Consider the following 22811-nt stretch of genomic DNA (forward strand, 5'->3'; position numbering starts at 1 on the left):
AGCAATAGGATACTGCTTTCCAACAAACATTAAATTAAACCCTGGAAACAGGATAGTGAAGTGAGAAGTCTCTCTCTCTCTCTCTCTCTCTCTCTCTCTCTCTCTCTCTCTCTCTCTCTCTCTCTCTCTCTCTCTCTCTCTCTCTCTCTCTCTCTCTCTCTCTCTCTCTCTCTCTCTCTCCTTCCTTATCAGCGATCCAGGCACCCAGGGACCCTCTCTTTCACGACCCAAACAGCTCCCGGCAGCCCTCTCCCGGAACCAGCACTCCGCAGGGTCCCTAAAGCAAACAGACCTCCGAGCACCCCCAAGGTGGTCCGGGATCATCCACCCTTTGCCACCACCATCCTGAGCCCCTCCCCTCCCTGAACCCCAGTCCCCTCCAGCCAAAGCGTCGCTGTTCCTTTAACTCCGCTTGCTGGGGAGGGTGAGCCCGACTCCGTCCTCCCGCCTCCTCCGCCGCTCCCTCCCTCTCCCATCGGAGTTTCAGGTGAATGGGTCACAGAGGGAGGAGGCCCGCCACGCCACACCTTGTCGCTCGTGCCCACCTCCCGCTCCCTCCTTCCTCAGGCGACGGAGGAGCGGTGGAGTTCAAGGAGATCTGGCCAGCACGCGGCCGAGCAGTCGGCCCGGGGCGCAGCAGGTGGGTCCCGGAGCGCGCAGCCCGGGCAGGCTTGGCCTGAAATTGGTGCGCATGCCCGGGGGCGGGGGAGTGGGGGAAGGACCGAGCTCCGGGCTCAGTGCGAGCCTTTGGCTGTCACTGCGGGCGGCGGCAGGTGCACCCGCCAGGTGAGCACTCGGGGTTTCCGCCGCCCAGGTGGCCTGGGCCTTGGCGACTGGGTGCGAGGCAGGTGCGGCACCGGGGGTCCCCTCCCCAAGGGCGACAGCGCGGCGTCTGGGAGGCGCGGGGAGGGCGCGCGGAGTTAGTTTCGGTGGCAGTTTCGCCCTGGACTTGGGGTTCCCGGGAACCGGAGAAGCGCGGGTTCTTGGACATAGCGAGGGAGGAGTTAGGGTCTCTCTGTCTCTCTCTCTCTCTCTGTCTCTCTCTGTCTCTGTCTCTCTCTCTCTCTCTCTTTCTCTCTCTCTCTCCTTTCTGTCTCTCTGCCACTGTCTCTCGAAGCTGCGAGCGACACCCTCTTCACCACAAATACCTGGGCAACTTTCTGCAATTACAGAGGCGGGCGCCTCGTGGGCCGAACCCACGCTCAGCTAGGGCGATAGAGAACTGTGGGCTTCTCGGGGTCCCTAGTTAGGGCTGGAGAGAGGTGATGCAGGACGACCTAGATCCCCGTGGCCCTCCTGGTTTCTGCCCCTTTGGGTAATTCATCCTAGGGAAAGGGGAGGCCAGGGGTCTTCTGCAGTGTCCCCAGAGTCTCGGCGTGTATTACTTGGCTGTTTGAAACAGGGGGCGGTGCGTGCGCCCTTATTGATTTGAGCTGTCGGAGTTCTTTTCGAGTGATGCTGGATTTCGAGGGAAGCTGCTCACACAGGACATTCTCATCCGTGACCGCGAGCTGCGGATCTGCCCCGGGGCAGATCCTGCTCGGCCGCGCTGCCCTGGTCCGGCTGCTCGCGAGCGTAGAGCCGCCGTGGGGCGCACGCACGGTCGCGGGGTTCCCGCAGCTTGCCTAGGCTATCCACTTTGCAGATATCCCGGGCAAACCCGGCCCCGCGAGTACAGCGGCGAGTGGCCAGCGTTGGAGGAAGTATGCAGGGACAAGTGGGTGGGGACCAAAATGGCCTCTGCGTCTTGGCGCCGTAACAGCTCTGAGCCCCTTTCGTCCTAGGTGGAGCGACTGAACCCCAGCAGGAGTGGCAGTATCCTTCGGTCTGCCCCGGGCTCACCGGGCAAAGTGCCACCAGGGGAATTACCTGGGGCGGGAAGGAGGCAGTTTTCCAGGCAGGTTAGTAGTGTGTGGCTCTCTGGCACAACAGGTGTGTTATGGAGATCCCGGGAAAAGAGAAATGGTTCCCAGTGCGGTGCTTTCTGGTGAAGCCTTCTGTTGCTGGTGGGCTGTTGAGCTACACGTCCCTGTGTGTAACAGTAGTTCCTTAAATTTCCACTGGTGGTGTTTTTCTCTTTTCTTCTTTGGATTTATCTACTTGTTAGTGCTTCCTTTGTTAGGTGATGGGATGGCCAGATCAGCGAGCTAACTTTGGGCTGGGGGGGAGAGGGGGGACACTCTACCTTATGGCGACTTCCAGGAAGCACCTCTCTGTATAAGGTTCTTTGTTAAAGCAGATCCTTCTAGACCTTTCTTGTAAGAGTTTGGGGTGGGACATTGTTCCAGGGTTGGGTTTTTTTTTTTTTTTTTTTTTTTTTTTTTTTGGTTTTTCGAGATAGGGTTTCTCTGTGGCTTTGGAGCCTGTCCTGGAACTAGCTCTGTAGACCAGGGTGGTCTCGAACTCACAGAGATCCGCCTGCCTCTGCCTCCCGAGTGCTGGGATTAAAGGCGTGCGCCACCATCGCCCGGCTCAGGGTTGGAATCTCAGCACGAAAACAAACAAGCAGCAACAGAAAACCCCAAACCAAAACAAAACAAAATGCCTCAAAAATTTACAGAATACAGAAAACTTAAGCCAAGCCATAAGGACTAGTTAACCCTAGAGAATTCCAGAGAAAATGTCTACTATAGCGAGCCGAGGAGGCACCTTTCAATTCAGCCTGTTTGTACACCTGGAGATTTTGGTGTGTCACTGGATATTGAGAATAAGTTTGCACTTTGGGGAATACAGTTTAGGGCTCTGCTAGCAGTATAGCTCAGCTATGTCCCAACTCTCAAGCAAGCTTGTGTTAGTTATAGTCTTCTTGGCTTTTGTATGTAGCACCTAGGGTTGTTTTTTTTTTTTTTTCTCTGAAATACTTGTGACTTGTAGTTTGGGATGGGGCCTTTCATTCTTCCTTTCTAACAAGCTCACAAGTTGAGCCTATACTGTTGTGTGTTTGTCCCCCACCCCCATCTCAGAGTGTAAGCACGGACTTTCACCTGACCTCGATTTGATATATTTACTGTTCACGTAGTTCGCGTAGTTCAAGAGATTCACTGCCGGGCTGAAATTCCAGCTCACTAAAATGGAGCATCGGCTTTATTATCCAAATATTGATGGGCCATCCCTTTGTGCTCAGGACCAGCAAAGCGACTAGGGAAGATGATGGGGAGGAGAGGTCAGGCCTGAGGTCAGGGATGGAGGAAAATTACTGAGTGGTCTGGAGAGCATCCCTAAAGCTACCTTTGAGCTGTGAGCTGAACTAGGGAACTTGACTGGCAACATCAAGATCCTCTCAGGGGGTGGAACATAGTGTCACAGAACTTGGGAGACAGAGGCAGGTGGAGCTCTTGTGAGTTCTAGGACAGCCAGTGCTACATAACGAGATCGTATCTCAAAAAGAAAAAAAAATTTAATCCCAGCACTTGGGAGGCAGAGGCAGGCGGATCTCTGTGAGTTCAAGACCAGCCTGGTCTACAGAGCTAGTTTCAGGACAGGCTCCAAAGCCACAGAGAAACCCTGTCTCGAAAAACCAAAAAAAAAAAAAAAAAAAAAAAAAAAGAAAGAAAAAAAATAAGTTTTGGGGCTGGAGAGATGGCTCGCTCAGTGGTTATTCTACTCTTCCAGAGGACCCAAGTTCACTTCCTAGGAACCACGTGAGATGGCTCACAATTGTCTCCAGCTCCTGGGGGATCTAGCTGCTGGCCTCTGTGGGCACGGGCACTCAAATACACATGCCTAAACACAGATACATACACATAACTAAAAATAATAAAAATAAATCTTTACAAATCCTCTTTGGGCTCAGTGGGTAAAGGCACTTGCCAGCAAGCCTATGACTTCAGTTGGGTCCATGGAGGGAATAGACTGCCAAAAGTTGTCTGACCTCGCATGCCATGAGACATGAGTGTAAATTAATGTAATTAAAAAAGACTTAAAAATATTCTTTGGGGGGCTGGAGAGATGGCTCAGTGGTTAAGAGCATTGCCTGCTCTTCCAGAGGTCCTGAGTTCAATTCCCAGCAACCACATGGTGGCTCACAACCATCTATAATGAGGTCTGGTGCCCTCTTCTGGCCTGCAGGCATACATGGAGGCAGAATGTTGTATACATAATAAATAAATAAATTTAAAAAAAAATATTCTTTGGGCCGGGCGGTGGTGGCGCACGCCTTTAATCCCAGCACTTGGGAGGCAGAGGCAGGCGGATCTCTGTGAGTTCGAGACCAGCCTGGTCTACAGAGCTAGTTCCAGGACAGGCTCCAAAGCCACAGAGAAACCCTGTCTCGAAAATCCAAAAAAAAAAAAAAAAAAAAATTCCTTGGGGGGCTGGAGAGATGGCTCAGAGGTTAAGAGCATTGCCTGCTCTTCCAAAGGTCCTGAGTTCAATTCCCAGCAACCACATGGTGGCTCACAACCATCTATAATGGGATCTGGTGGCCTCTTCTGGCCTGCAGGCATATACACAGACAGAATATTGTATACATAATAAATAAATAAATATTTTAAAAAATATTCTTTGGAGTTGAAGATCTAATTCAATGTTAGACTGCTTGATTAGAATGTATAATGTCCCTAGGTTCAAGCCTTAGCAGGGGGAAGATCCTAATTGGAGTCCTTAATTATATATAGAGATTTTTTTAAGTTCTTTTTTTTCTTTATATGTATGACTGTTTTTGTCTACATGCATATATGTGTATGCACATGTTTGCCTGAAAGCAGGGTTGCAGATGGTTGTGTATCGCTATGTGGGTTCTGGGAATCGAACCCTGATCTTCTGTAAGAGCAACAAGTGATTTTTTAAGCTGGTCAGTGGTGGCGCACACCTTTAATCCCAGTACTTGGATAGGCAGAGGCAGGTGGATCTCTCTGAGTTCGAGACCAGCCTGGTCTACAAGAGCTAGTTCCAGGACAGGCTCCAAAACCACAGAGAAACCCTGTCTTGAAAAAACCAAAAAAAAAAAAAAAAAGAGTTCCAGGGTTCCAGCACAGACTCGAGCTACAGAGAAACCCTGTCTCAAAAACAAAAACAAACAAAAGGAGCAACAAGTAATTTTTTTTAACGTTAGAGAGAGATTCTTAATATATTACTTTAGATTTTGTTGTTGTGGTCTGTTTTTGGGACAAAATCTCTCTGCTAGTAGCTCTGGCTGTCCTGAACTCCCTCTGCAGACCAGACTGATCACCAGCTCACAGAGATCCACCTGCCTCTGCCTCCCAAGTGCTGTGATTAAAATCATACACCACCACACTTAGCTTAAAAAACAGTACGTGCACACATATGCGTACATACACACACATAAAAGCATTAGCTGGGAATGCTGGTTTTCTGTGTAACATGTTCTGTAAGGATTTGTCTGTCCTCCATTAGCTAACTGGTCTTCTAGCCCTGCTGGTCTTGCTCTGGTGATGAAAGAAACCAGTGGGGCCCTTAGGCCAAGCCCTAGAGGCCTTTCCACTCCCTTTTCCCCTCTGTGCGGCAGAAACTAACTGTTCCTTGCTCTTTAGCTGCTGGTTGTGTTTGTCACTGATTTAGGGACCTTGAAGTGGCATCCCTAAAGTAATACTAAGTATCTCCTGCCTTTGGGCAGGAACTGAAATAGTTATTTGTTATTCCTGGAGGGGGTGGAGTCAGGGCCACTTCCCACTAGGGGAAACTTCCCAACATTGAGATGAAATCCGATCCTGCGGTTTTGGGTGTTTTGTTTTTGTTTCAAACCATTTCTAGGACTACAAAGACAGCTCTTAAAATGTTGCAGGTCTTTTAGAGTAGTCTAAAAGGACATTAAAATCATCTCATTCTCCAGGTCAAGTTCTACAGGACAAGCGTTTCCTGTTTTCCAGCTATTTTCTTAAGACGTGTTTGTTTGTTTTGTTTTGTTTTAAGATCCTGAACTGTTATAGTCGCTGTCCTGGATCTGTACCCAGGGTGGAACCTGATGTACAGATTCAGGTTTTGTTTCTTTTCATTTTCGGGGTTAGGGCTGGAATCCAAGGCCACCGAGCTCCAGCCCCAGCTCCTGTTGGTTCCCTTACAGCATTCCTAGACACTAACACTGTTTCTGAGTGCTCTCTAAGATTTGGACAGCCTTTGCTAAAATTTAGCAAAGGAAATTAGCGAAGGAAATGTTCTTTTTGCTGGGGTGGGGTATGTGCCTCTAAGATTGAACAGAGACCAAGTCGGATCCCCTTTCTTCTGTATTCTCATATAGATTTTTGTGAATTAAGTTTTTTATTTTTCCGTCTCCTCTACCACCCTCGGGCTGTCAGTTTTCAGGGAAGCAGGCAGTGGCAAAATCTCTGGGCTTTAGCAGCAGGTTTGCTGTATTTTTTTGGTGCTGGGTATTGAACTTGGGACCTTGTGAGTGATCTCACTGAGCTACAGCTGCAGCCCCGAGTGTTCACATCTAAGTGACTTATTTATGTCCCCAAACACCTGAGTGCCTGAGCGCTTACCTTACTCACCTTTCAGGGAACCAAGGAGTATGAATGCATCTGCTTCTTATTTCTGCTTTATTTACCCCAGTCAAGGTCAGGAGCTGATGAGCTAATGAATGAGGCTGATGGAACTAGTTCGTGTCTTCAAACTCATTTTGATCTTGCAGAGAGACCTTGCTCATTCTCGATGGATTCCTAGCCCTTGGGTTCTTAGTTATTCTTTCCAGTGTTTGGTCAGCTGCAAATCTGGATAACCTTGTCTGCGGTTACCACTGGAGACCTCACTCCAGGTGAACATAAATGCTCCATTCTTTGTGCTAATTAGATGTTGTTATTTAGCTCCCTGGGTCTCTGCCCAATCCTACAAGTTTGTACTCCAGATTCCCTGGATTCTTTCTCTGTGCTCTTGCCTGGTAACTTTCTTCAGAGGAGAAACCAAGGTGTAGCAAGAGCTGTCTACAATCCGCTTTCTCAAATTGTTTCAGTTTAGAAATCCTCCCTGTTGGAGGAAACATGACAGCCAAACTCCAACCTCTAGGAAATAACACTTAGAAAGGGATCTTGTTTGAACTTCTGACAACTAAAACTTGAATTGGAATTAATTTAGCTTTTTTTTGGAGGAGTTTTGAGACTAGGTTAATTTAGTTTTTAATAATTGATATAGAGCCTGGAATTCGGGGTAGTCGTTGTCAATCTCCTCCTCCTCTTTTTTTTTTTTTTTTAAGACAGGGTCTTACTATGTAACCTTAGCTGCCCTGAAGCTTGCTCTGTAGACCAGGCTAGCCTTAAACTCATAGATATCCTCCTGCCTCTGCCTCCTGTGCTGAGACTAAAGGTGCATGTCACCAACCATTCCTGGCTCATCTGTTGAATTTTAAGAAAGAAAAGATGTATTAACGTGTAGGTGTGTGTGCCAGGATATGTTTATGGGCACCACACGTATGCTGGTATCTGAAGAAGCCAGGGAGTGTTGGGTCCCTGGAACTAGAGTTACTGGCACTTGCTGCCTGATGTGGAAACCAAACCCAGTTCTGCTAGAGCAGTAAGCACTTTAAATTGCTGAGCCATCTCTCTAGCCCCTGTATTGCCTTTGTGTGTGTGTATGTGTATGTTTTGAGACAGGGTTTTTCTGTGTAACAGCCTTAACTGTCCTGGAACTAGCTCTGTAGACCAGGCTGGCCTCGAACTCACAGAGATCCGCCTGCCTCTCTGCCTCCCAAGTGCTGGGACTAAAGGTGTGCTCCACCACTGCCTGGTTCTTGTATTGTCTTTTGAGACAGAATCTCATGCTAAAGCCAAGTTGTACTCAACTTATAGCCCAGACAGACCTTGAACTCATGCCTCAGCCTCCCAAATGCTGAGATTTCATAGGCTAGCCACCATGACTGGCTTTGGGAGTAGTCTTGAGTGACTGAGTTGTAGGTCACTTAGATCACTTAGAAGATCTCTTAGAAGAGGAATCACTAAGTTTCCTCTGAGGTCAGTATTTGTCACTATCAGCATCAGTCTTACATTTATTAATGTTTGAAGTTTTCCTTAATGTTTTTTTTTCCAAACATCATTTAGGAAGTCCAAATGGGCTTGAATTGCTCATATATGTATTTCAGCATGAGATGAAGAAGTGGACCGTGGGCTAGTTACAGGGCTGCACACACAGGATTTAGATGTTTGTTGTGCATTGGCAGAGTGGTTTTAAAGAAACAAATGACTGGCGGAGGCACTCTAGTTACTTCCTGGACTCTTGCCTCTTGTTTACCCGCAAACTATTCTTCTTTAAAAAAATAAAGTGAAGAAGTCGTCTTTCCTGTGCTGCTGCCATGTTGGTATTACCTGGATTTTCATCTTGGAGATTTTGTCTGATGTTCAGAGAGTTTTATTCTGAGATTTGGAACTGACTATTGAGTGGCGTGGAAGAGAGTTACTATCTATGTAGCTTACACGACACATTTAAAAGTTTAAATTGACTTACTCCTCCTGATGGAGCAATGGACAGTTGTACAGACTTTACTTGAAAATGAAAAACAAATTTTGCTTCAATATACTCAGGTCATAGACCCTTCTTGACTGTTATTTGAAGGCAATACTCTGTCAAGTTCTGATATTTTCTCGTCCCCTTCAGCCTGAAAGCACATGGGACAGAAGTACCCATGGTCCAATCTGATCCATGTAAATGTTGAGCAAATATTTGCACATCTACTGTGTGCCAGGTGCTGTTTTAATCAGTGAACAACATGCAAAGAACTGTTTACATGGAGTTTACCTAGTGGATCTAAAGTTCTCTTCCTTGTAATCAATTACTAGTGTTGCTCGGAAAGAACTTAGTGTTGCTTCCACATACCCTACCCGAGGGACAGGAAGTGCTGGAAACTGAGTTGGGTGGTGCTGATGCACGCCTTTAATCCCAGCACTCGGGAGGCAGAGGCGGGTAGATCTCTGTGAGTTTGAGGCCAGCCTAGTCTACCAGAGCTAGTTCTAGGACAGGCACCAAAGCTACAGAGAAACCCTGTCTCAAAAAAGCAAAAACAAAAACAGCCCCCCCCAAACAAAAACAAAAAACAAAAAAGAAAACTGTAAAACTGAAGTTCATTTGTTTGCTCGCTCCTTCCTACCTTCATCTTCTGCACACACGTGTGGGCAGAGGACAGTATGCAGGTGTTGTTTCTCTCCTTCCACCATGCAGGTCCTGGGGACTGAACTCAGGTCCTCATCGCCGGTGACAATCCCTTTACCTGTTGAGCCATCTCATAGGCCCTTTCTTGGCTTTTCTGGCACTGGATTTTCTAGGATAAACTTCAGCTTTTGAGTCTCACCAAGATCTCTTGGGTGCCATGGCAGATCGTGCCTAGATTCACTGCTTCATGAACATTAACACCACTTGTCCGCTCCAGGGAAACTAGCATATTCCAAATGAAATGGACTGAAAATCTGCGTGGAAAGGGTAGGGGCTGTGGGTCAGATGACATGTCAGTGACTCATTGACTTCTTTATGGCATTGGGCACATTGCTCCCCATGTCTTTCTCATCCTTTCTGTGTTTGTAAAAATGGGTAACCAGGGTGCTTTTGAGTCTGAATTGGAATTTTGTGCTAAGTGCCTGGCACGTGGGTAGGTACCCAGTGTGGCTTTTCTCCTTCTTCTCCCAGCTCCTCAGCCCAAGCTTCACAATTCCAGGGCGTGGCGGCAGCTGTTTCTGGATGCCCTTTCCTACCCGTCCTTATACATCCATTGCTGAGGATCATAACTCGTTTATGAGTGAGGAAGAGACTCTCCATGCACTTTGTCCTCTCAGCATCATCTTATTTTAACAGATTAACAATGTTTCTATGCAGCCCCACCCCCATGTCAACACCTCACCAGCCTGGATGCGCATCCTTCTTCCCAGCTGATGGTCTTCATCACCTTTGTTTTTTTTGTTTTTTTGAGACAGGGTTTCTCTAGCTTTGGAGCCTGTCCTGGAACTAGTTCTTGTAGACCAGGCTGGCCTCCAACTCACAGAGATTCGCCTGCCTCTGCCTCCCGAGTGCTGGGTTTAAAGGCACGTACCACCACTGCCTGGCATCACTCTTGGTCACATAGTTCAGCCTGGAGACGTTCCTGTTCTGTGTGTGTCTCGTACTTCCACAGGCTCCGCTGTGTAGTTAGTTAGGACCTTGGTAAATAAATGTGCGTTGATTGAGTGAAATCGCCTTTCAGGTGTGCAGACACTCTGCTTTAAGGAATTCTAGAACACAACTGCTCTGCTTTTTCTCCTCTGGAAGGACTCTTTAATATGTATTTTCTTGTTTTGTAAAAATGATATTTTTGGAGACTTAGAGAAGGTGATAAGAGAATGGGATAGCTCGAAATTACACCATCTGTGCCTATATCTTGCAACCACCTTTTTTTTTTTTTTTTTTTTTGAGACAGGGTTTGTCTCTGTAACAGTTCTGGCTGTCAGGGGCTCCTTGTAGACTGCGCTGACCTTGAACTAGCAGAGAGCCAAAGTCTCTGCTTCCCAGTGATGGGGTTAAAGGTGTGTGATGCCACCACCTGGATATTATCACTTTTAATAAGGGCACACTTTTAAGTTGTGCTTTAGGTAATTCTGGAGCACTAACAGGTGCTGCACTGTCATGTGCACGCTCATCGTATGTGAGCATTAAAGGTAATAGGAAGTTACCTTCTTTTCAGTGTTGGGGATCAAATCTAGGACCCTGGACATTCTAGGCAAATTCTCCGCTACGGAGCTATAGTCCTAGCAAATCCTCCATTAAGGAGCGACAGTCTTTGGCTTTGTTTGTTTATTTGTTTTGTTTTATTTTTGTTAAGGGTCTTACTGTATTGGCTAGGTTGGTCTCCCACTTGAGATCCTTTTGCCCCAGATTCCCGAGTAGCTGGGGTTTCTGATATATACTACTGTACCTGGCATTGAAATTATTATCACTTTGTTTTTGAGACAGGGTTTCTATTTATAGCTTTGGAAACTGTCTTGGAACTCTTTCTGTAGACCAGGCTGGCCTCGAATTCACAGAGATCCACCTGTCTCTGCCTCCCAAATGCTGGGTTAAAGGCATGCACCACCAGCAAAATTATATTATTTGTTTTAGAAATTTAAGGGGCTGGAGAGATAGCTGGCTCAGTGGTTAAGAGCACTGGCTGCTCTTCCACAGGACCTTCGTTCAATTTCCAGCACCCACATGGCAGCTCACAACTGTCTATAACTCCAGTTCCAGGGGATCCAATACCCTCACAGAGGTAAAACTCCACTGCACAAAAATAAGAGAAAATAAATCATTGAGCCAGGCCTGGTGGCACATGCCTTTAGTTCCAGCACTCAGGAACCAGAAGCAGGTGGACCTCTGTGAGTTCAAGGCCAGGCTGATCTGCAGAGTGAGTTTCTGGACAGTCTGGACCACACAGAAAAACCAAAAAACCAAAAGCAACAACAACAAAAAAGTAAATCATTACTTTTTTTTTTTAATTTAAACTTAGGGTGTGTGTGTGTGTGTGTGCTTGCCACGGCACACGTGTGAAGGTGAGAGAACAACCTGCGGATGTTGGTTCTCTCTTTGTAGTATGTTATTCCAGGGTTTGAATTTAGTCGTCAGACTTCGTGGCAGACACCCTTACCCACTGTGCCAGCTTGCTGATCCATAATAATAATAATTTTGTGAAATAAATCCTTCCTTCTCTCTTCCCTTTTCCTTTATCTTTTTGAGACAAGATCTCATGTTAACCCTACATTTTTCTTTTTTCTTTGTATGCCTTTGTTCTTAGTAGTGACTGTTTAATTTTTTTCCCTTCTATATTGTAAAGTGATGTGAGGTGGTCATTATTGTAGCTCAGAATTTTAAGTTTAAAGATACTTGTGTGCCAGGCCATGCAGAATGCAATACTGGCGCCAGGAGAAATGCTATTTTTTTGTGCCTGCGGAATTGAAGGTCTGCCACGTGGAAGTGGCAGTGGAACAGAGAATTAACGTGGGGTGAGCGGGTGCTTGGAGACTGGATTCTGTACGTTTCTTGGTGGTGTAAACTCCTCTGGTCTCAGCAGTAATTCCATCGGCCTACTTTTGTTGCTTAGGTTTGCTTATCTTGGGAGCCTGAAGTCTTGCTCATCATAAAGATCAGGTGACCAGTGAGATCAGCCATGTCTGTGAGGCCTCTTGAAAGTCCTCCGCCTTACCGACCTGATGAGTTGTAAGTAACTCAATTTTCTTTCTTCTAATGGGGCTTGTTATATGTAAAAGAAACTTCCATCCATTAAGTCTTTGTTTTTAAAGATTAAGCCAGGGGATTAGGGCTCTAGCTCAGCATTTGGGCCCAAACCCATCCCCAGTACTGATTCCTCCTCCCCTGTCCCCCTCCCCCCCCATCACACACTTTGAGGCCGGGGACATGGCTCAGTTGGTAGAGTGTTTGCCTAGCAATGATTCAGGTGGTGGCTGGGTTTGATCTGTAGTACTGCATAAGCCAGGCATGGTGGCATACACCTTAATTCTAGCATTTTGGAGGTGGAGGCAGGAGAATCATCCACATAATGAGAGTGAAGCCAGCCGGGGCCACGTGTGATCCCATTTCAAAACAACAAGCAAGCAAGCAAAAAAATCTAAGCCCAGGATGGTGTGCACACTCGCAATCCTGGTGCTTCCGAGGCAGAGACAGAACGATTACCATACATTTGAGGTAGTCTGGGTCTCTGTGTAGATCACAAGGCTGGTTAGGGCTATGGAGTAAGACTGTCTCAAACAATCTGAACAGTTTGCACTTAATGATGTGAATTGTACCATAGATTTACAATGAAAAGTGAATTTCCTTCTGCATAACTTCCAAAATGGTCTGTAGTTGCCTGTGGAGGCAACTATACCGTCTATTTTTAATATTTGCCTCAAGATACTGTCTAGGGCTAGGTGTAGTAGCTTATGCCTTTGATCCTAGCGCCTGGAAGACAGAGGCAGATTCAGGTAGATACCTCTGTGAGTTTGAGGACAGCCGGGGCTATGTAGAGAGACTGCTTCAAAAAAAAAAAAAAAAAGAGAGTAACACCCACCAAGATATTATGTAAGGCTCAAAGTTCTTAGGTTCAATTTGGTCAAATGACAGTGGTTCTGATACAAGTTGTCAATTTATAATTAAATTATTGGAATGTGCAGAGTAATTTTTATAACGGAGATTCTTAGTGTAGAATTGGTTTACTTTGCCACTGTTTTTTGTTTTTCAAGACAGGGTTTCTCTCTGTAGCTTTGGAGCCTGTCCTGGAACTCGCTCTGTAGATCAGGCTGGTCTCAAACTCACAGGGATCCACCTGTCTCTGCCTCCCGAGTGCTGGGATTAAAGATGTGTGCCACCACTGCCTGGCACTTTGCCACTCTTGATGGAATTAACTATAGATTATGTAGTATTTTGCTCAATATTTTACTCCTTGAGTAATAAATATATAATACATATTATAAATAATTTATGTACCACACGCGTGTGCACACACACACACACACACACACACATTCTTCTTGATGGTCCTGGGGATTGAATGCAGGGTTCTACCTCTTGTTATATAGCATGAATAATAAAAAACCCAGAGACAGATATTGGGATTCAACCTGAAGATCAGAAAAGCAAAGCAGCTGAACCACTAGAGAGCTCCTACCTCTATGAAATCTTCAGACTGAAGAGAGTGAGTTCCTGTCTCATCCCACCTTATATTCCTCTCTAGTGCTGGGATTAAAGGCGTGCACCACCACCACCTGGCCTCTATGGCTAACTAGTGTGACTGCTGGATTAAAGGTGTGTGCAACCACTGCCTGGCCTGTATGGCTGACTAGTGTGGCTGCTTTGGACTGATCTTCAGGCAAGCTTTATTTTTTAAAACACAAATAATATATGACTGACTATAATACTACATCTCGTTTTTCCTCCTTTTCTAACTTAGGTCTTTCCACTGCCAAGCACAGTGCCCAACATAAGCCTGCCTGGTAATTCCAGCAGTTGCCTTCAGAGACCAAGTCCTGAGAAGAACAGGACTGCTAGGAACTGCACAGGACACCCAATAGGCTGGTGTGGGCGTTGTGTTTAAATGCAATTACCTTGTGCCACATAGACAAAAAAAAAAAGCTTGATATCATTGTTCTGAAGCTGTGTGGGTCCCACCCACACATGCTGTGATTTCACTGATAAGATGTGCAGCCTCTGAGGTTTTTTTCTCTCTCTCCCAGTACTGGGAGTGGAACAAACATGGCCCTTACCAGGCATTACTCTACCACTGAATTACATCACCAGCCCCATTACCTGACATTTTGCATGTTTCCAGATGATCGTTATATGGAGCAACATCTGGAGAGCCATTGCCCTTTAATGTCGTAGAGTGGTTATTGTCCAGTACGTTTCCAAGACCAGTGGTGCCTGGATCAGCCGGAAACTCAGTCCATCTCAGATTTGTCCTGCAGAGTCAGCTGTGCCCCTTTAGTCTTCAGCGGGACATTTGAAGTAGTTTCATCCATGTGGCTAATTTTATTCCAAGCAGTCTTTCATTTGAGATCTTTTATTTCCCCTTTAGCAAACCCAATCATTATGCACCAAGCAATGACGCCTATGGCGGAGAAATGCACGTTCGACCAATGCTCTCTCAGCCGGCATACTCCTTTTACCCAGAAGATGAAATTCTTCACTTTTACAAATGGACGTCGCCCCCAGGAGTGATCCGGATCCTGTCCATGCTCATCATTGTCATGTGCATCGCCATATTTGCCTGTGTGGCTTCCACGCTCGCTTGGGACAGAGGCTATGGAAATGGCATCTTTGGTGGCTACCCTTATGGAGGAAGTAGCTTCGGTGGCTTTGGAACTGGCTATGGCTATGGTTATGGCTATGGTTATGGCTATGGAGGGTATACAGATCCAAGAGCAGCCAAAGGTTTCCTGTTGGCCATGGCAGCCTTTTGCTTCATTGCCTCCTTGGTAATATTTGTTACCAGTGTTGTAAGATCTGGAATGTCCAGAACAAGAAGGTTTTACTTGATTGTGATCATAGTCAGCGTTATCCTGGGCATCCTGGTGTTTATTGCGACCATCGTGTATATAATGGGAGTCAACCCAACCGCCCAGGCCTCGGGATCTATGTATGGTTCACAGATCTACACCCTCTGCAGTCAGTTCTATACTGGAGCTACTGGACTCTACGTGGATCAGTATCTCTACCACTACTGTGTGGTGGATCCCCAAGAGGTATGAATTGCTTGTTGGTTTTTCAAGACAGGTTTCTCTGTGTAACAGCCCTAACTGTCCTGGAACTCGGTCCATAGACCAGGCTGGCTGGGATGAAAGGCGTGCGCCACCACCTCCTGGTAGTATGAGTAGTTTTTGTTCTTTCCCATAACCCATCCTTCTCTTCATGAGATTAGAGACGCTCAGAATAGTGAGTATGGGAACATTTAAAAATAATGTCTGAGGCCCTACTTTTAATGATGCCGTAATGTCGGGGAGAGACTGGATGTCATTGTTAAGGCATGGTTAACATACCGTCTGTCTGTTTAGAGAGTACCTCAGTGGTTGGCGCAGTCACAGAATTGGGCAAGCATCCCTACAGTTGTGGAACATTTTCACTGTCTCCCGAGGCAATGTCTGTGTCCATTAGCGTTTGCTCACCATTTTTTTGACCCACTCTGAGCAGCAGCCCTCTGCCTGTCCAGCTTGGCCTGTTCTCTGTTGTTAAGAATTTTCACAATATCTGGCCTCTTATGATTGGCATCTTTCACTTAGCATGATGGTTTTTTAAAATTTAATTTAATTTTTTTTATCTGTGTTTTTGTCATGGTAAGTCCTTTATTTCTTTTTATTGATGAATGATTTAAGAACATATATCACGTTTTATTTACCCATTATTTATGAACATTAAGGCTACCTCTGCATTGTCTGTGACTTCTGTTATTAGGATCCTTGATGCACAGGTTTTTGTGTGACTCCTAATATTTCTTGAGTTGTGAGTATAGCCGCAGGGAGAATTGATGAGCTGTGTGTGGCTCTAACTCTTTGAGGTACTGTCTGTTTTCCAAAGAAGCCATTTTACAGTCTCTCCAAGAAGCTTGTGGGTCGTAACCGTCCCCTGCCTCACGTAAGCCTGTTGTCAGTCTGTCTGATTCTAGTCATGTTAATGGGTGTAAAATGGTACCTCATTGGGCTTTTTGGGTGTGTGTGGTTTGTTGTGTTTTTTTTGAGGTAGAGTTTTGATATGTATCTCAGGTCATCCTTGAACTCACAGCATTCCTGCTTTAGCATCCTGAGCCCTAATTATGGGTGTGCTCCTATGCCCTGCTTGTATTTTGATTTGTTTTCTGTGATAGCCAGTGGTACTGAGCATATTTTCATACATGTATTAAACATTTATCATCATTGTATAATCAAAAGCTTACTTTTAAAATTGGCCTGTTTTTAGTCTTTATAATAGGTATATAAATCTCCTATGAATGATTTATATAAATATTTGTTATTTTGCCCACACCCCTTTTAAGTTTTTTTTATGATATTCTTTACACAAAACTTTACTTTTGATAGGCTCTTGTATGATTTTTCTTTTGTTGTTTTTTGCTTATGGTATCTTACCTATGAAAGTAAATATTCTCCATAAAAGTTGTTTTTTCTTTTTAATTATATCCCCCTCTTTGGAGCCAGGGTCCTACTGTATAGCCCACAGTTGCCTGTAAATTGTGATCCTGCTGTAGCTCCAGCCTTTTGAGTGCTGTAGTTACAGGCATATGAGCTACCTCCTCTGGTCCATTGAATTTTCTCTGTGCAGTGTCCCAAATGAGTTGACTGTGTGGGTGATGGTCATAGCTCATTGGTGGAAAATTTGCTTATTCTGCACAAGGCCCTGAGTTAGAAACATTGGGAATTGCAGATGGCTCAGTGGGTAGATGCTTGCACAATCATGAGGACTTGAGTTTGGATCCCCAGAACCCATGCCAGAACCCCAAACATGGTGGGTGTGCACACATGTAACCCTAGTGCTGACGATACAGAAATCGGCACTCCTAGGAGTTCACTGGCCAGCCAGTCTAGGTGAATTGTCAAGCTCCGGGTTTATAGAGAGTCTGCTTCTTGAAAATTAAAATGAACAGTCATAGAGGAAGATACCTGTTGTTGACCTTTGACCTTTTCCTCGTAGACACACACGTATATAGGCAAGTATACCCACCTGCACACCCAAGAAAGTACACTCTTGCTTACACTTGCGTGTACACACAAACACACAAAATTGGTTATTGATGTGAACATTTTGGAGTCTCATTTGATTCCATTAATCTATATTTCTGTCCTTACACCCATACCACACTGTCTTTTTACTTTACTGTTATAGTAAGTTTTTGAAGTTATGAAGTATGGATTCTCTAACTTTGTTTAAAATTATTTTGACTAGATTGTATAGATTCTGTGTTTCTTGCATTTCTATCGGCATTTTAGGATTATCCTTTAGGATAGCCCTTGTGCATGGTAGGATAAGTTTTGGGTTTTGCAAGCTACCTGCTGGGACTTTGAAGTGTTGCCCCAAATCTGTAGCCCAATTTAGGGGAATTTTGTAATTATTGCAATTTTAAGCCTTCTTTTTTCTTTTTCTTTTCTTTCTTTCTTTTTTTTTTTTTTTTTTGAGGGGGAGGACATGCATTTTTCAAGACAGGGTTTCTCTGTAGCCCTGGTTGTCCTGGAATTCACTTTATAGATCAGGCTGGCCTTGAATTCACAGAGATCCCTCTGCCTCCCGAGTGCTGGAATTAAAGGCATATGCAATCATTGTCCAGTGAGATTGTAAATCTTCTAATCAACGAACATAGAATATATATCCATTTCTTGTGGTAGTTTTCAGAATGTTGGTACTTTTGCCAAGGTGATTTTATGTGCTTCGGGGGCGTAAACCCTACCGTAGGCAGCTGTGAGTCACCTCAATTACTCCAAACCACGAATGCCACTGCTCTTTTCCCTCCTCTTGACTCAGGAGTTCTCATTCTTCCTCCTGGATGAGTCACTCTCTTGGGTTGACTTTCTCCACTGTCTGCCTATCTTGACTTAGAAGACGGAGTGTTTTCCCTGCTGGTGTAGGTTTCAGCGGGCTTGCTGTTACTGTTCAGACCTGTCTGTGGTGAGGACTGCGAATCGGTAGAATCGGTTTGCCTATCTCACCACACTCCGGTCCCTCGTAATCCTCTGGCTACTTGAAACCTATATTCTTTGAAAAAGGATGTCACTGCGAGGTAGACAGTGGGTAGGAGAGCCTGCTCTTAGCCGTGAGTAGATAACCAGTACTGGTCTTGTCTTCAAGTGTGCGCAGACCAGTGTGCCACCTTATACGTCTGCCAGAGACTGGGTGGGCCATCAAGAGGAGGCATTGTCACAAGGCACTGAAACCGAGGAACTTGCTAGATCGAAGGACTCATTCGTCCATTTGCTCTAATTTATAAGTTGGTTAGATTCATAGTGTTATCATTTATGTTAAGACAGATGGCACAACTTACATAGAGTATAAAAAGGTCGCCAAGCGTGCGTCATGAAGAGGGTTATAGGTATGATTCTGAAATTAGCATTTTCAAACCCTTTAGAAGAAAGACATTGATTCTTAGCACTGGGGAAGAATAGGCAGGAAGACCAAGAGGTTAAGATCATCTTCGGCTACATAGAGAGTTTGAGGCTAGCCTGGGCTATTTGAGACACTGCCTCAAAAAACAAACAAAAACCCATTGATTTCATTACTGTACCAGCTATTTTCGCTTTTTTATAAAAATCTGACAGCGACTGAGGCGTGGGTGCTGACGGGTCTACCTGGAAGCAGGGTTTGAGCACGGAGTCACTTGGTGTGTGTCCATTTCTGTTTATGCGCACCCAGGCACACTTGGCGTGTGTTTTGCTAGCTTTGTCCAGTTGGTGTGGGTTAGTTTTTAATGACAGAACTAATCTGTAGAAGTTTAGTTTTGTACCCGTTAAATCACAAGTACTCAGGCCTGTTGGTAAGGGTTTTAGTTCTTAGAAGGTGGATTTCAATTAAAGCAATTAAAATTAATTATGTCCATATCTTTCTTCCCTTTTAGGCTATAGCCATTGTCCTGGGCTTCATGATACTCGTGGCTTTTGCTTTAATCATTTTCTTTGCTGTGAAAACCCGAAGAAAGATGGACCGGTATGACAAGTCCAATATTTTGTGGGATAAGGAACATATTTATGATGAACAGCCCCCCAATGTTGAAGAGTGGGTAAGTGTAAACAGAACAAAACACTTTTAACCTTTTGTTAAATTTCTAGTGTCTGTCCCTAATCTTTTTGTACTTTGTTAAACTTTATGCTTAGAATTATTGTGTTTGTACATTTAATAAGTTGTTTGTTTTTTTCTCAGAATTTTTAAAAGGTTGGTAAATGGAAATTGCTTCTTTAAAGGGTGAACTCATTTCTGTTTTCAGGAAGGAATACCCCCTAGAAAGTCACAGAGACCTCTTGGCCTTTGCAAAGTGCAAGCAACTCCCCTCCACCCCTTTATTTCTTTGCTTTACTGTTTTGGAGAAAACACTGTTGCCCCAGGGTTGGGAGCGGCTGGGGTCAAGCATGGCAGACGCATTTTGGGAATGGGATGGCCACTGTTGGTAACCTTATCAACTTTTTACTTGATAGCAGCATGTTCAACCACAGTGACTCATTCTGTCTCCCATTTACCTATCAAATACTTCAGTATGACAGACAGAGATTACAGGAGTTTCTCTGTTAGGAGGGATGGTAATATATTGCAAATCTTAACAGCCTTTAGCTGGGCAATGGTGGCGCACGCCTTTAATCCCAGTACTCTGGAGGCAAAGACAGGTGGATCTCTGTGAGTCCAAGATCAGCCTGGTTACAGAGAGAATTCCAGGACAGCCAGGGCTACACAAAGAAACCCTGTCTTGGAAAAAAAAAAAACCAAACAAACAAAAAACCTGAGCAAGCAAGCTGGCGTGTGTGTGTGTGTGTGTGTGTGTATGTGTGTGTATGTGTGTGTGTGTGTGTGTGTGTGTGTGTGTGTGTATGTGTGTGTAAGATGACAAACTCCTTTAATCCCAGAACTCTGGAAGTAGAGGCAGGCCAATCTCTGTGTGGAAACAGACTTTGTTTATGTTGGGTTGCTGTGAGGAGCACCTACAGAAACTTTTTTTCCCTACGTTTTCTTCAATATTTTTTCTTCAGTCCTGGAGACCGAACCCAGGGCCTTGGGCTTGCATGCTAGTCCAGTTGTTTGCTGCTATATCGGTAGGTTTCTGTGCTTGCTCCTTTTGTTTGATCTTTGTGAGTTCTTGTGTAGTGAATTGTGTGTGTGTTCCTGCTTGTGAGTGCGGGCATATGCACTTGTGCACTGTTTGTGGATGTCACAGGACAACCCAGGTGCTGGCTGACATCTTCCACCTCTTTGGGGCAGCGTCTGTTTGTGCTGCCTTCCTGGGATTTTCCTGACTGCCTCCGTCTTACCTTAGAAGAGCTTTGATTATAGATTTCCTATTGCATTTGGCTTTTATCCGGGTTCCGGAGATCTAAATTTACATTCTCCCAATTCCAAGGCAAGGGATTTACCCATTAAGCCGTCTTCCCACATTCTTGTACTTCCTGTTTTTGAGATAGCATATCCTAACTTGCCCAGGCTGGACCTGAACTCACTCTGTAATCTAAGCAGGCCTCCCAAGTAGCCAGGACCTCGGGCCTTTACCACTAGATCTGATTCTAGCCAGACTGTTTTCGGCTATGAAATTTAATTGTGGATACTGGACCCTGACTGGCGCTAGGGTAGGCTTATTGTGGCTATTGGCAATGGGGTATAGGAGGACTTTCAAAAAGAGCTATGGGTTCCTGATAAACTGTCCCCTTAGCTCTAGCATTCTGTATGCCAGAGTTTTTAGGAAATCTGCAGGCTTAGCTAGAAACTGTTTCTAGCTAGTGAAGGAAAAAGAGCCATGTTCAGAAAGCCAGAAAGAGAGTGACTTATTTGCTGCGAGTGGTGGGTGCTAACCTGCCTTCTGTAGGAAGCCACTTCCTCTGTGAGGTGTGAAGCTGCCTTAGAGGGAGATTGTCCGACCATCTGTAGCTCCAGGCGAGGCCACCTCTGGATGGACCGGGACTGTTCACCATGGACTATGAAGTCAATGTTTTGCTGAGAGTTTCTGGGTGTGTCAGTTGTTTCACTGACTGTCGGGTTTGTTTACTCAAGGTTTCGAGAGAGCTTTAAAAAAAATAAATAAACCAGCTCCAGGGAGCCCAGCACCTGTAATATTAGTCACGGTGAACTTTAGCCTCTCACCTGATTTAGTATCAGGAAGGTTTAATCAGTTATTAGCTCTTTTGATACCTTGGCGGCAGCAGGTAGTCACTCATGGGAGTGGTGATGAGGTGAAAGATAGTTCTTTAAAAGGCATCCTCTTGGCTGCTGGTGTAGCTCAGCGGTAGAGCTCTTGCCTAACACGTCGAAGGCCCTGGGTTCAACCCCCAGCCCAATATATACCCACAAATAAAGGCAGTACCTTATAATTAGCGACTTGGTATTGTAGCCTCGAGTAGTTTGTCTTTTCTGCTATCTTCCCTGGCTACCCAAGCTCAGTCCACTGAGTTCAGCTGCACATTTCAGTTCTACCCCAGATGAAGCTATTTGCTTCTCGTTCTCAGCTCTCTGTGCCCTTCTTCTCCTCAGTGGCTTCCATGTGCCCTTGCGCTGCCTCGGAGATACCAGTCTGCGTGAGAAGCTCAGCAGTGAGTCTTTGTCCTTCGGTCACTCAGCTTGTGCTGAGTGTGGATTAGAGTTTGATTTTACACGTGCAAGGGACCTTGAGTTAAGTCTCCAGTGCTGGGGGAAAATGGGAATCGTAGTAACTGTGGAGTGCTGAAACAGGGGACTTGTATATGGGTGGGACTAAAGTGAGTGTTACTTAGTGGAAATTTATTACCATTCGAAATCTTGCCACCTCTTTTGATTTAGGATCACTCTCCATTCCCTAGATCCTTTTGCATACCAATGGGAACATTTGCAACTTTCTAAGTTCCTAGTCCTGCATCTCTTGCATGTTATTTCTTCTTTTAGGAAGTTTTTTTGCGGGTATCTTTTCTGTATGTGTTGTTCATTGTAAATGAGCCTACATTTGCATATTTGTCCTTCATAGTCACTGAAGTGGATGCTGTTTGTCTTGGTCACGCTTTTATTGGAAGAGACACCATAACCATAGCAACTCTTACAAGGAAAACACTTAATTGAGGGGGCTTCCTTGCAGTTTCAGGGGTTTGGTCCATTATCATCAGCCATCATGGTGGCGAGCATGGAACATGCAGGCAGACATGGTGCTGGAGAGGGAGCTGAGAGTTCTACCTCTTGCAGGCAACAGAGTTGACTGAGACACTGGGCAGTATCATATTTATGTGCTTGTTTGTTTCTGTATGTATACACGAGGTCAGAAGTAAAATTTCAGGGGGTCTGTTCTCTCCGTCATGTGTGTTGCAGGGATCGAACTCAGGTTCTCAGGCTTGGTAGCACGCTCCCTTACTTGCTGATCCATCTTACCAGCCCTGTTTTGATTTATATATATATATTTTTGAGATAGGGTCTTGTTGTATATCCCAGGTTGGCTTTGAACTCTTTATGTAGCCCAGGCTGGCCTTAATCTAACCTGCTGTCTCAGCCTTCCAAGTAGCAAGGATCACAGGTATGTGGACTACCACTTTTGTCTCACTGTGAAAATAAGCCCTCACCAGCTTATCGAAACTTTCTGCTTTCATCTTTTTTTTATTTTTTTTATTTTTGGTTTTTCGAGACAGGGTTTCTCTGTGGCTTTCGAGCCTGTCCTGGAACTAGCTCTGTAGACCAGGCTGGTCTCGAACTCACTGAGATCCGCCTGCCTCTGCCTCCCAAGTGCTGGGATTAAAGGCGTGAACCAC

At 45.3% G+C, this 22811-nt stretch overlaps 1 protein-coding gene across 1 annotated transcript in view; it reads left to right on the forward strand.

The window, feature by feature from the left end:
* The first annotated feature begins 213 nt into the window (after positions 1-213).
* Positions 214-22811, forward strand: part of Ocln (occludin) — a 41542-nt gene continuing 18944 nt past the window's right edge. Inside the window, exons 1-4 of the mRNA XM_075976204.1 lie at positions 214-640; positions 11984-12099; positions 14453-15119; positions 18968-19129. Coding sequence (XP_075832319.1) covers positions 12050-12099; positions 14453-15119; positions 18968-19129 — 879 coding nt within the window. The 5' untranslated portion in view covers positions 214-640; positions 11984-12049. The remainder of the gene's footprint in view (positions 641-11983; positions 12100-14452; positions 15120-18967; positions 19130-22811) is intronic.

The sequence above is a fragment of the Microtus pennsylvanicus genome, chromosome 6 (genome assembly GCF_037038515.1).
Source record: "Microtus pennsylvanicus isolate mMicPen1 chromosome 6, mMicPen1.hap1, whole genome shotgun sequence".
NCBI classification, from domain to species: domain Eukaryota; kingdom Metazoa; phylum Chordata; class Mammalia; order Rodentia; family Cricetidae; genus Microtus; species Microtus pennsylvanicus.